This window comes from Hypanus sabinus, chromosome 5 (genome assembly GCF_030144855.1).
Source record: "Hypanus sabinus isolate sHypSab1 chromosome 5, sHypSab1.hap1, whole genome shotgun sequence".
Lineage (NCBI taxonomy): Eukaryota > Metazoa > Chordata > Chondrichthyes > Myliobatiformes > Dasyatidae > Hypanus > Hypanus sabinus.
In genome coordinates, this window is record NC_082710.1 from 6,732,444 (window position 1) to 6,745,989 (window position 13,546).

The following is a 13,546-nucleotide window of genomic DNA, read 5'->3' on the forward strand; positions in this document are numbered from 1 at the left end:
CACCAGGACCACCAGACTCAAGTTGCATCTTTCCCCAAGCAGTGAGGTTGATCAAGACCTCCACCCACTAACTCCATCACTACCTTTATTTCTTGTCAGTCACCTTATGTACAGCCTAGCATTATTTTATGGACATGTATGTATATTGGCTATCTTACGTATTTATATTCATTGGGGTTTTTTTGCTGCAGAGTAACTCTGCTAGGTCCAGAGTAACAGTTATTTTGTTCTCCTTTACACTTATGTACGGGAAATGACATTAAACAATCTTGAAACTTGAAAAGGGAGCAATCAGGAAATTTTTTTAAGTTTCTTGCACAAGTGAAGCATAACGCACATCAGCATATCTTCATTCCACAACAGGTCTCTAGTTCAGCCAAACAGGCAGGAATTAGGTATTGAAGTGACAGATAATATCAGAATTGGACAGTAGATTTACCCAAACATGGATACAGATAAGACCATTTAAAGTTAAATATCTGCATCTCAGAGATTTAATAAATTTTCCAGGAAATTTATTCCAAGTATGTTTTGGCTTAGTCTGTAATCTAGAACAAATGAAACTGTTCTCCAAGCATGTTTTATTAAACTAAATTAAGTTGATTCTTAAGGGCAAATCACCCTAGTGTAGGAGTTCCCTATCTGGGGTCCATGGCATAAACAGTTCTGGGAACCACTGTCCTAGTGTGTGTGAGACAGACTGCAGAAGTACGAATCCGGAGCAACAGTCAGCTGGAGGACCTCAGCAGGTTGAGCAGCAACCTATTGAATATTAAAAAATCTAGATAGAGTAAATGCAGAAGAATACATCCTATAGTGGAGGAATCTTGGACCAGAGGGTACAGCCTCAGAATACAAAATGTCACTTTAGAAAAGTGATGAAGAGGAAGTTCTTTAGCCAGAGAGTGGTGAATTCATTGCCACAGTTGGCTGTGGAGGCCAAATTATTGGGAATATTTATAACAGAGGTTGATTGGTTCTTGATTAGTCAAGGTGTCAAACATTATGTAGTGAAGACAGGAGAATGGGGTTGAGTGGGAAAATAAATCAGCCATGGTGGAGCAGACAATAGGTTGAGTGACATAATTCTGCTACAAAAAAGATACTCAATTCCATTCTTCCCACAAATGCTTGCTCAACCTGCTGAGTTTCTCCAGCAGATTCAAGTCAAGTCACTTTTATTGTCATTTTGCCCATAACTGCTGGTACAGTACATAGTAAAAATGAGACAACGTTTTTCAGGACCATGGTGTTACATGACACAGTACAAAAACTAGACTGAACTACACAAAAAAAAACAACACAGAAAGCTACGCTAGACTACAGACCTACACAGGACTGCGTAAAGTGCACAAAAACAGTGCAGGCATTACAATAAATAATAAACAGGACAATAGGGCAAGGTGTCAGTCCAGCCTCGGGTATTGAGGAGTCTGATAGCTTGGGGGAAGAAACTGTTATATAATCTGGTGATGAGAGCCCGAATGACTGACAAAGGAATAAAGGACCACCAGGTTTAGGAACAGTTAATACCCCTAAAACATCAGGCTCTTGAAATAGAGGGAATAATTTCATCTAACTTTGGTCAGCCCATCACTGAACTGTTCCCACAGCCTATAGACATACAGTACTTTCAGGGACTCTTCGTCTCACGTTCCTAATATTTATTGCTTATTTATTATTTATTCTTTTGTTTTGTTGTCTTTTGCACATTGGTTGTCTATTCATCCTGCTGGGTGCAGTCTTTGATTGCTTCTACCGTGTTTCTTGTATTTTCTGTGAATGCTTGCAAGAAAATGAATTTCAGGGTTGTATATGGCGATGTGTATGTGTTTTGTTAATAGCTATTTTGAGTTTTGAATTTTGGCTCCTTAGCACACAGTTTTCAAAGCCAGGCTGCAAATTCACAGTCAGCGGTCCTGACACATCATTTTGGATAATCTTTAACACGTTGCTTTACCAAGGTCACATGAAAACATCAGCTAAACCACATTTATATCCTCATTTAGCCAACTTTACGGATTAAAAGGGAAAGAACAGGAAGATTCTTAACACAAGAGATTCTGCAGATGCTGGAAAACCAAATTAACATACCCAAAATGCTGAAGGAACTCAGCAGATCAGGCAGCATCTATAGAGAGGAATAAATAATCAATGTATCAGGTTGAGGCCCTTCATCAGAAGATTTTACATTTCTCACTTGTTTGAAGCATAATGTAGCTAACTTCACATAGTATATCTTCTTTGCCACTACGGGTCTCTACTTCAGACAAGCAAGCAGTAATTATGTGTGGCAGATACTATCAGTATTAAGGTAATTAGTCAGCAGATCCCTGGCACCTCATCCATAGGCACGAACAATACGAACACTGAAAATACATTTGTTTCCTGATTTTAAAAAATTCTTTAGAGATAAAGCGTGGAATAATCGCTTCTGGCCCTGCAAGCTACTCTGCCAGCAACCCGCTGGTTTAAGCCAAGCCTAATCACGAGACAATTTAAAATGACCAATTATTCTACCAACAAGTATGTCTTTGGACTGTGGGAGGGAACTGGAGGACCCACCCATTTCATGGAGAAGACATACAAACTCCTTACAGAGGACGCTGGGACTGCTCTGAACTCTGACACCCTGAGCTATGATAGTGTCGCACTAACTGCTACACTACTGTGGTGCCAAGGTAAAGGATGTCGATCTCCACACAATATACTCACTGTTCTCTGAGGCGGCTCTATAGCGCAGAAGAGGAATAAACAGCCAAGACCCTTCGGCAGGACTGAAAAGCAAGGGGGCTAAAGCCAGAATAAGAAGGCGGAGGGAAGGGGAGGAGTACAAAGTGGCAGATGATAGATGAGTGGGAAGTTGGGTGGGTGAGAGATAAAGTAAAAGGTTGGGAGGGGATAGGTGGAAAAGGTAGATAACCCTGGCAGACTAGCAGGTGAAGTGTTGCCTCGCCTGGGAGCAATACTGAATGGTGGTGAGGGAGGAGGTGTAGGGACAAGTATAGTGCTTGTCCCGCTTGCAGGGAGGGAGAAAAGGTGAGTGGACTAAGGAGTCACATAGATAGCATTCCCTAGGGAAAGCAGGGAGTGGAAGGGGAAGGGAAAGTTATGCTCAACAGTAGATGTTGGATTGCACAGAGAATGATATGCTGGATGCAGAGATTCGGGGGCTTTGTTTTTGTAGGGTTAGGAAACTGGGCTCGGTACTCTACCCATATCAGACAGACTAGCTTGCTAATAACTCACATATCCTTTGTTCCTGAACAGTGCAAGATCTTCTGGGTCAGATCTGATAGAAGGGAAAAGACTGGTCGGGTTGAGTTTGGGGACAAGTTTTAATTTGTAGAATTTGATTGAAAAAATAGGGGAAGAGAATGTACAGTCAGGAAGAACATGGCAGTGGGATTAGTTGGAAGTGTCTTCCAAAAAGACAGCACAGAAGTAATGGCCTAAATAGCCCAATCAGTCACCTTAGGTACTGTACAGATAGGTACCTAGTGTCACTTTATGTATGCACAATCAGTTAATGTATATAAGCTAATAGAATTATCATAGAGATATAGAACACTACAGCACAGTAAAAGGCCCTTCCACCCATCGAGTTTCTGTTGTACTGTTAATCTGCATAGCCCATTGACCTCCACCTAGAACACAGCCTTCTATAACCTACTTTGATATTTCAAACTTCTCTTAAATGTTTAAATTGAACCTGCATCTACCATTTCCACTGGATGTATTTAATCCTACACAGTTATATTTACACATACAAAATGCCGGAGGAACTCAGCAGATCAGGCAGCATCTATGGAAAAGAGTGAACGTTTTGGGCCGAGACCCTTCATCAGGACAGGAGAAAAAAGGTGAGGAATCAGAGTAAGATGATGGGGCAGGTGAGGAAGAAGTACAAGGTCATAGGTGATAGGTGAAATGGGAGGGGGAGTGGCGAAGTAAGGAGCTCAATTGGTGACAGAGATAAAGGGCTGGGGAAGGGGTAATCTGATAGGAGAGAACAAAAGATCAGGGCCCAGCAATCCCTGACCGGATGGCACGATACTGTAGTGGTTAGCACAATGCTTTACCATGCAGGCGGCCCAGGTTCACTTCCTGCTGCTGCCTGTAAGGAGTTTGTACATTCTTCCCATGACCGTGTGGGATTTCCTCCTGCGGTCCAGGGACGTGCCGGTTGAAGGGTTGACTGGTCATTGTGAGTCATTGATTAGGCTGGGACTAAATCAGGGGATTGCTGGGTGGCGTGGGTACACCATGCTGTACCTCATTAAATTAAATTGAAAGGTGGACAAAGTTCGAGAAATCGATGCTCATGCCTCAGGTGTTGTTCCTCCAATCTCAGTGTAGCATCATTGCGGCAGTAGTGGTTTCTTGATCATCTGGTAAATGCCCTCCCCCACTCCCACCTTCTCTATCACCATTCCCCATTTCGATTTCCCTCTTTCACCTCATCTCCTTACAGGCCATCTCCTTCTCCTTCCCTTTCTTCCATCCTCTCCGATCAGAGTCCCCCCTTCTCTAGCCCTTTATCTCTTTCACCGATCGACTTTCCAGCTCTTTACTTCACCCCTTCCCCCTCCCAGTTTCACCTATCACCTATGACCTTGTACTGCTTCCTCCCCTCCGCCCACCTTCTTACTCTGACTTCTCATCTTCTTTCTCCAGTCCTGATGAAGGGTCTCGGCTGAGTTCTTCCACCATTTTGTGTGTCGCTTGGATTTCCAGCATCAACAGATTTTCTTTTGCTTATATCTATTGTTTTTTTTAATGTTCTATTTTTAATTACAACAATGGGTGCATGCTATAACACCATTAGTGAATCTCCTGAAACTTGGACATCACCACTGCTGCATTCAATGCCTCTACTTCTAGGCTTTGTCTGTGTTTCCCTGTCACAACAATCCACATCCCTATTTACTCCTTACTAGTCTTCGCTCGTCTTTCCCCAACAACACATCCCGAATCTGCGCAGATGTCTTAAGTAGAGGCTTCACACATGATAAAAGTTCTCCAGGGATCTAGTATTTAAATACTTTATTTGCAACACACAGACACTTAGATACTACAACAGTAGATCATTTTACATCGTGGAAACAAATTCATTTGAAATGCTCCCTCTAAATAATAATACAGAATATATTCAGATATTTCTTAACATTAATAAATGTAATATAAATATCAATAATTTATTAGGCACAATGTATCTATTATATTATATAAAATCAAAGGCAAATAAGCTATTTTCTTTAAAGAACAAAAAGTCAAAAATGTTTAGGCAAAATTGTACTGCACTTTTTTCTTCAAGTTTGATCAGGGTAATTTAAATCCCGGTCACACCACATTTTCCAAACCAGAAAATTGTTCCAATTGTTTTATGTAGAAGAGTGCATTTTACTAAAAGATAATTAAGTGGCCACTTATTTTAGGTACACCTGCTTGTTAGTGCCAATATCTAATCAGCCAGTGATGTGGCAGCAACTGAATGCATAAAGGCATGCAGACATGGTCGAGAGGTTCAGTTGTTGTTCAGAATGAGGAAGAAGTGTGATCGAAGTGATTTCCACTTTTGAATGATTGTTGGTGCCAGACAGGGTGGATTGTGCAGCCCAGAAACTTCTGTTCTCTTGGAATTTTCAAGCACAAGTCTCTAGTTTACAGAGAATGGTGTGAAAATAGAAAAAAAAACATTTATTGAGCATCGGTTATGTGGGAAAATGGACTTTATTAATGAGAGAGGCCGGAGGAGAATGGCCAGACTGGCTCAAGGTGACAGTAACTGAAATAACCGCATGTTAGAACAGTGGTGTGAAGAAAAGTATCTCTGAATGCACATGTTGAACCTTGAAGTGGATGGGATACAGCAGCCGAAAACAACAAAGGTACACACAGTTGGCACTTCGTTAGGTACAGGAAGAACCAAATGAAGTGGCCACTGAGTGTATCTTTTATTCAAAAGATGACAACTAACAGTTAGCAATTGAAAGTACACCTTCAAAAAGTAATCAATTCTAACTGAAGCTTGCAATCCAAAAATGCATATGGGCAACAGTGTTGCTCTTCCATCTTGAGAGTGGCTTCATCATAGCAGAAGAGGCGGCCATGGACTGACATGTTGGAAAAGAAATGGGGATTGGAATTAAAATGGTTGCCCACCTGGAAATTCCACTGATCTAGTAACTTAAAAAATTGACCCTTAATACATTTGTTGTTCATAACACCATGGCAGATAGAACATGAAAGGGCCCTTCAGCCCACAATATTGTGCTAAACACATTAGTAATCAAATGGCTGACTAAACTAATTTCTACTACACAATATCTATATCCTTTCTTTTCCTGCACTTTCATATCCTGGGAGTGTCTTAAATACCTCTATAGTATTTGCCTCCAGCACCACCCTGGAAGTACATTCCAGGCACCCAGCACTCTCTGTAAATTTGCTCTGCACATCTCCTTTAATTTTCCCCCTTTCACCAGAAAGGCATGCCCTCTGGTATGAAACATTCTTACCCTAGGAAACAATTTTCCTAGAAGACAATCTATCTAAATTAGGTTTTCCCAACCTGGGGTAATGGGCGCCTCAAGGCTTGATGACATAAAAGAGGTTGGGAACCCCTGATCTAAATGATAGTGGGAATGCTATGTTAGTGCCAAAATTTGTGACCACACTGACAGGCTACCCTCAGTACATACTTGGCTGTGCTGGTTGTTAGTGGAAACAACACATTTTACTGTATGCTTCAATGTACATGTGATAAATAAATCTGAATCTGAAAAATAAAATGTTTCATGAGTATTATAGCTTGGCCCATGGTGAGAATGAGAAAGGTGTGGCCTTTTCTTTGCATTTACTTTCTGTGCCTAAAACCTGCCTTGCAGGAACAATTAGGTTTTAATACAGAAAAGCACACAATAAGAGGAATCTTCTGAAGTATACTGAATATTGCATAAGAGTAAGTAAATACTGTTTCTAAATGGAGATTCACTAATAGCTTGGGGGACGTCTATAAAGAGAAGATATAAGTGCTTTGGATAATTAAGTGAATGTACAGTGAATTCCAGTTAATTGCGCCATTGGATAATTAGGGCAGCATTTATTTGAGACAACTCTTAAAGAAGAAGATCTAAGTAGAGGAAACAGCTGAGATTCCCTTCATTTATTTGGGACACTATGCTGCTTAATTGGGGCGAGAGACCGTTGTCAAAGAGTTTCTAACTAGCATCAGACGCATCTACTTGTGTGCCCATTAAGACACTACACTGTGCTTTGAGCCAACAGTTTTTAAAATAGCATCCATCTTGTGTGCTTGCATTCGAATAGCAGTGATACTTGTCACTGATATTTGGTGAGAAACAAGCAGTAAGACAATTCAGAACTGTTTTGCTCACTGTGGTTTCAAGCATTCAGGCTTGGAGATGCCAGAAACGGTCAGGAATTTTAACAAAATGACTTCACTACTTCAATGAATTAGGAGCGACAAATAATTTGAAGGTATTGACAATTATCTTGCATGCATGCAATAATGAAAGTGAAAATTTGGAGGATGCAATCATTGATAATATCGTAAGAATTGTCTATGTACGCTAGGTATCTGCACTCATTTTGTTCATTTAACATCAATCAAAAGAACACACCAATGTACACTGGATGAATTCTTTCATTGATAACTATTAGGAACAAATAGAGTTTTATAGTACTGTAGTAATATTGGTAGTGTTCTAATTTATTCTGTGTTTCATTTCATACTACTGTTCTTTTCTTGCTTGGTTTCACGGCTATCTGGAAAAGAAGAATTTTAGAGTTGTATACTTTGATAATAAATGAACCTTTGCTTTAAAAATATAATTTGTTACTCCAGTTAAATGGTAGTTTATCTTTTTAAACTATTTCCATGAACGATCAGCTAATTGTAGCATTTGCTTAATTGGGCCAAAATGTACTGGTTCTCATGTATCCCAATTAACTGGAATCCACTGTATTTAAAATTCAGAAATATGACTTGGGAAGAGAATTAAAATTGTGAATTAACACCAAGTCATTCTAGCCTACAGAAGAATTGACCGTTTTGACAGAAACACACAGCGTGTAAATGCAGGAAGCAAGCTATTGTTGGTGATGCTGAGGTCATTTGCTCTTTGGAGTACATGACTCCACTCTGATTACCACAATATGGTAATTCACCAAAAGCAGCCACACTTGCAACTGCCTGAGGTTTGGAGCCAAGTTAAGTTGCAGTTAAAAGAAAGATTAGCTTTATTTGATCACATGTAAATCAAATATTGAAACATACAGTGAAACATACCATTTGCATCAACAACCAACACAGTCTGAGGATGTGCTGGGGGCAGCTCACAAGTATCAACATGACATACCCAGAGCTTACTACCTCTAACCTGTAAGTCTTTGGAATGAGTGAGGAAAACCTCATGGTGACGGACTGAACATACAAACTTCTTTCAGACAGCAGGGGGAAATAAACTGGTGATCGCTGGTGCTGTAAAGAGTTTTGCTCTAACCACTACACTACCACACCACTCATTCCAGTTGCAGAGAGATGAGGAGAAGATTTATTTCTCAAGCCATTGTCAGTCTTTGTAGCCTTCTTCCTCAAAGGGTTTGGGTGAGACTGAGGTATAGAGGTACTTGACAGGAAAGAGGTGAAAGGTCACCAGCAGTATCCCAAATCAAGTTAAGAACAGATTTCGCCATGACATTATATAGACTTAGCACAATTTTGGGTTGAGTGGCTTACAATCTGAATATGAATACTTGGTGTTCAACTGTTTGACAGGACAATACTTTCCCCCCATGTTCCTGTTCTCAACATACACTCAGAGGCTATTTTATTAGGTACATCTGCTCAGAAACGTGATCTAATTTCACCGTGGAATGATTGTGCCAGATGGGGTGGTTTGAGAATCTCAGGAACTGATGATTTCCTAGGATTTTCACACACAACGGTCTCTACAGTTTACAGAGAGTGGTGTAAAAAAAACAAGAAAAAACATCCAATGAGTGGCAGGGTCTCTGTATTAATGAGGGGTCAGAGAAGAATGGCCAGGCTGTTTCAAACTGATAGAAATGCAACAGTAACTCAGATAACCTCTTGCTACAACAATGGTCTGAATGTACAACATGTCGAACCTTGAAGTGGTCACTAAGTATGGATTAACACTGGGTTTCCTACAAAAGCGCCAAATCTTAGAGAATTAAGAATTACCATGCTGAAAGAAGTGGACCGCTTTTTTCTTGAAAAATATTTTAAGATATTTTTTCCTAATGCAATATATAAACAATTGCATAGAAAATGTGATGTGAAGTTGGAAATGTGAATTACCCAAAGTCTGATGTGTGCAGCAATAATTTAAGAGGTAGGTTACACACACACAGGCAATGAAGGCAGTAGGCTCTGTAAACATGATTGTATTTCTTTATAATAATCCAATAGATAATCGTTTTCAACTGGTGACTAGCAGAAACACTCAGAGCTTGAGTCAAGATGAATCTGTCTTACTCAAACCTGAAGTCCATTACACCTAAATGCTAACTGTTTCTTTCTCCATGGATACCCACCAGCTCATTGCATATTTCCAGAATTTTCTGTTTTTATTCAAACTTTTTGCTTTGAGCATTATTCATGCCAAAGAAATCAGAAACAATAAAGAAACCAGATATGCATTAGCACCAAGGTAGTGTACATCCATTGAAATGGTCTTAAATTCATAATGACCAATGCCTGCTTTAAAAATAGTTCATAAAAATCCACCCAAGCCTGTTAACTTCCAACTTACACATTAGAATCTTAAGCCTGTTTCTATTTATTTATTTAGAGATACATTCTAGATGTATCACATCCAGCCCAATGAGTTGTGCTGCCCAGCAACTCTCAATTTCACCTGAGCCTCTAATCACAGGACAATTTACAGTGACCAATTAACCTAGTAACTGGTATGTCTTTGGAACCTGGAGGAAACCGGAGCACCCGGAGGAAACCCGTGCACACATGGGAAGAATGCACAAGCTTTCTTACAGATTTTAATGGAATTATTTATTTAATTTATTGATTGATGCACAGTGAGGAGTAGGCCTTTCTGGACTTTTGAGCCACGCCGCCCAGCAAACTACTGATTTAAACCTCACCTAATCACAGAGCAATTTACAACAACCAATTAAAGTACCAACTCATACATCTTTGGACAGTGTGAAGAAACCGGAGCACCCAGAGCAAACTCACGCAGTCAATGGAAGAACATACAAACTCCTTACAGACAGCAGCAGGAATTGAACCTGGGTTGGCTGTACAGTAAAACGTTGTGCTAACCACTCACTAACGTGCTGCCTTAATTGAACGCCAAAGTCCAGCGCTGAGCTAGAATAATGCTGCACTAACCCCTACGTGCCCTGAAGTATTTTTGCAACATAACTTTGGCAACATAATTATCCTCAAAAGACGTGTGTAATTATATAATAATTTATGATATTAGTGCAAAATCCAAGATCTATTACTATCCAATGAATGTCTGATGTGCCACTACCCATTTTAGCTCCTTTACGACCCTGTTATCTTCATTGTAAACAAGAATTTTTATTTGATTTCTTTACAAGTGCAAAACAAGTGACCTAAGGGAAGTTAAAATAATTGTAACAATATCATTGAATTACTTCAGAGTTTAATATACATGGAATGCCAGGCACTGCTAGTATGTAGCTTCGTCCATATTATCGTCGCTAGCTGCATAGTCATCGCCATCTTCAAAGTATGATGCAATATAATCATTTTCCTAAAAAGCAAAGGCAGTGATTTCAGATTATAAAGAATGTGTACTAATCCCATGCTGTGGACACTAGAGAGAAATACATAGTCTTACAATCAGGCCCATTACTTTACTGTTAACAAATTACATCCGAATAATTGGTTTAAATGAATGCTGGAAATATTGTACCTCTTCAAATTCCTCCTCATTGTACTCTTCATTCTCAGCATTCTCATCTTCTTCTTTCTCCTTCTCTTCAGTTTCTTCATCAGATTTACTTTCTGTGTCTTTCTTCTCTAGATCCTACAAGATCATAAAACATTGAAGAATTAGGCCATTTGGGCCCTCAAGTCTGCTCTACCATTCCATCATGGCTGATTTACTATTCCTCTCAACCCCATTCACCTGACTTCTCGTTATAACCTTTGACGCGCTGACTAATCAAGAATCTATCAACCTCTACTTTAAATATACTCAATGACTTGGCCACTACAGCTGTCTGTGGCAATGAATTCCACAAATTCACCACCCTCTGGCTAAAGAAATTCCTCTTCATCTCTGTTCTAAATAGACATCCCTCTCTTCTGAACTGTGCCCTCTGGTCTTAAATTTCCCCATTATAGGGAACACTCTCTCCACATCTACTCTATCTAGGCCTTCCAATATTCAATAGGTTTCAAGAAGATCCTCCCCCTCTCCGTTCTTCTAAATTCCCGTGACTACAGGCCCAGAGCCATCAAACCTTATACATTAACCCTTTCATTACCAGAATAATTCTAGTGAATCTCCTCTGGACCCTCTCCAATGCCCGCACATCCTTTCTTAGATAAGGGGCCGGAAACTGCTCACAATACTCTAAGGTGTGGTCTGACCAATGCCTTATGAAGTCTCAGCTACATCCCTGCTTCCAAATTCTAGTCCTCTTGAAATGAATGCTAACATTCCATTTGCTTTTATTATTATTGACTCAACCTGCAAGTTAACCTTTTCAATCAAAGAAAACTCTACCTATGTTACTATGCAAGGAATTGTTTGCCTCCTTAAATTTAATGACAGCTGGAAATTTTAAAATCCAACAAAGTGTCTAGGCACATCTCAAACCGTATCTATCAACTCGCAGTTGGAAAGGGTGAGCAGCTTCTAGTTCCTGGGTGTCAACATCTATCCTGGGCCCAACATATTGATGCAATTACTACGACAACAGCTATATATTTCACTAGAAGTTTTGGGAAACCTGGTATGTCATCAAAGACTCTAGCAAATTACTATGGTTGTACCATGGAGAGTATTCTGATTGGTTGTAAATACAAAGAATTGAAAGAAGTGTCAGACGGTTGAAAAACACAGCCAGTTCCATCATGGCACTAAACTCTCCACCATCGAGGACAGCTTCAAAAGACAAAGCTTCAAGAAGGGGCATTCATCATGAAGGGCCCTCTCCTTTTCATTACTAGTATCAACGAGGTGGTACAGGAGCCCAAAGATGTACTCAACATTTTATCAACAGCTTCTTTTCCTCTGCCATCAGATTTCTGAACAATCTGTGAACCTGTAAATACCGCTGCACTATTATGCTCTCTTTTTGCATTTTTTAATATATTCTTAATGTAATGTATTAATTCAAAGTAAATTTATTATCAAAGTTATGTCACCATATACAATCCTGAGATACTTTTTTTTTTGCGGGCAATCACTGTAAATACAAGAAACATGATAGAATCAATGAAAGGCCGCACCCAAAAGAACAACCAACCAATGTGTGAAAGATAAAGTTTTCAAATACATACAAATAAATTTTGAAAACATGAGATGGAGCATCCTTGAAAGTGCATCTATACTGTATTTGACTGCTTTTATGTATTGCACAGTACAGCAGCTGCAAAACAAGTTTCATGACAGATCTCAATAATAGTAATAAACCTGATTCTGATTCTGAAAAGTAATGTCAGCAGAACATTGAAAACTTTATACATAGAACGGTACAGTACAGGAACAGGCTGTTTGGCCAACAATGTTGTGCTGAACCAGCTTAAAAGTAAAATTTAAGAACCCCAAAAACTAATCCCTCTGATCTACACAATGTCCATATCCAGGCACCCACAAGTCAAGAGTAAAAAAACTTAATCATCACATCCCCTCTCATCTCGGGTATTAGACATTTTTACCCTGGGAAACAGATACTCCCTGTCTACTCTATCTATGCCTCCCATAATCCTATAAACCTCTAATCAGATCTCCCCTCAGCCTCTGACAGTCCAAAGAAAACAACCCAAGCTTGTTTAGCCTGTCACGATAGCGCATGCCCTCTAAACTAGGCAGCCTCCTGGTTAACCACACCCCTACCCCCCACCCCGGGCTCCTTCGAGTAGACATTGAGTAGACAGGCTACAGACAATAGTGAAGACGGCCAAGGTTCAGAGAACAAAGATAATTCATTTACTCAGTAAAGGCAGCCCTAGGTTCTATTGAGCTCAAGTGCTAAATTACATACTTCACACAGATCAGTCTGAAGCATCAATAGAGTCTTTAAACTGTTACTTATCACATCAACTATTGTTTATTGAAAACGTCCTGACTGCTAAACAAAATCTAGTGCTGATGATTTTCTCAACGAAAACAACAGATCATTCATGGAAGAGACAATAGCAAATGTGACCAGTGTTTAACGACTCGGAGGAGGCAGTAAATGCCGGAAAATACTATGAAAGGAATGTGGACGCTTTTTTTTGCAGTCGTGACCAGGAGCCGTCTGCTGATAAAAAGGGATGGAACAAATTGTG

At 39.8% G+C, this 13,546-nt stretch overlaps 1 protein-coding gene across 2 annotated transcripts in view; it reads right to left on the bottom strand.

Annotated features, from left to right (window-relative positions):
- Positions 1-9,176: 9,176 nt before the first annotated feature.
- polr3g (polymerase (RNA) III (DNA directed) polypeptide G) overlaps positions 9,177-13,546 on the bottom strand; it is a 39,461-nt gene continuing 35,091 nt past the window's right edge. For both annotated transcript variants that reach the window (XM_059969334.1, XM_059969333.1), the window contains exons 6-7: positions 10,956-11,069; positions 9,177-10,793 (exon numbers count right to left, since the gene is read on the bottom strand). In XM_059969334.1, the coding sequence (XP_059825317.1) occupies positions 10,710-10,793; positions 10,956-11,069 (198 nt within the window). In that variant the 3' untranslated portion in view covers positions 9,177-10,709. The remainder of the gene's footprint in view (positions 10,794-10,955; positions 11,070-13,546) is intronic.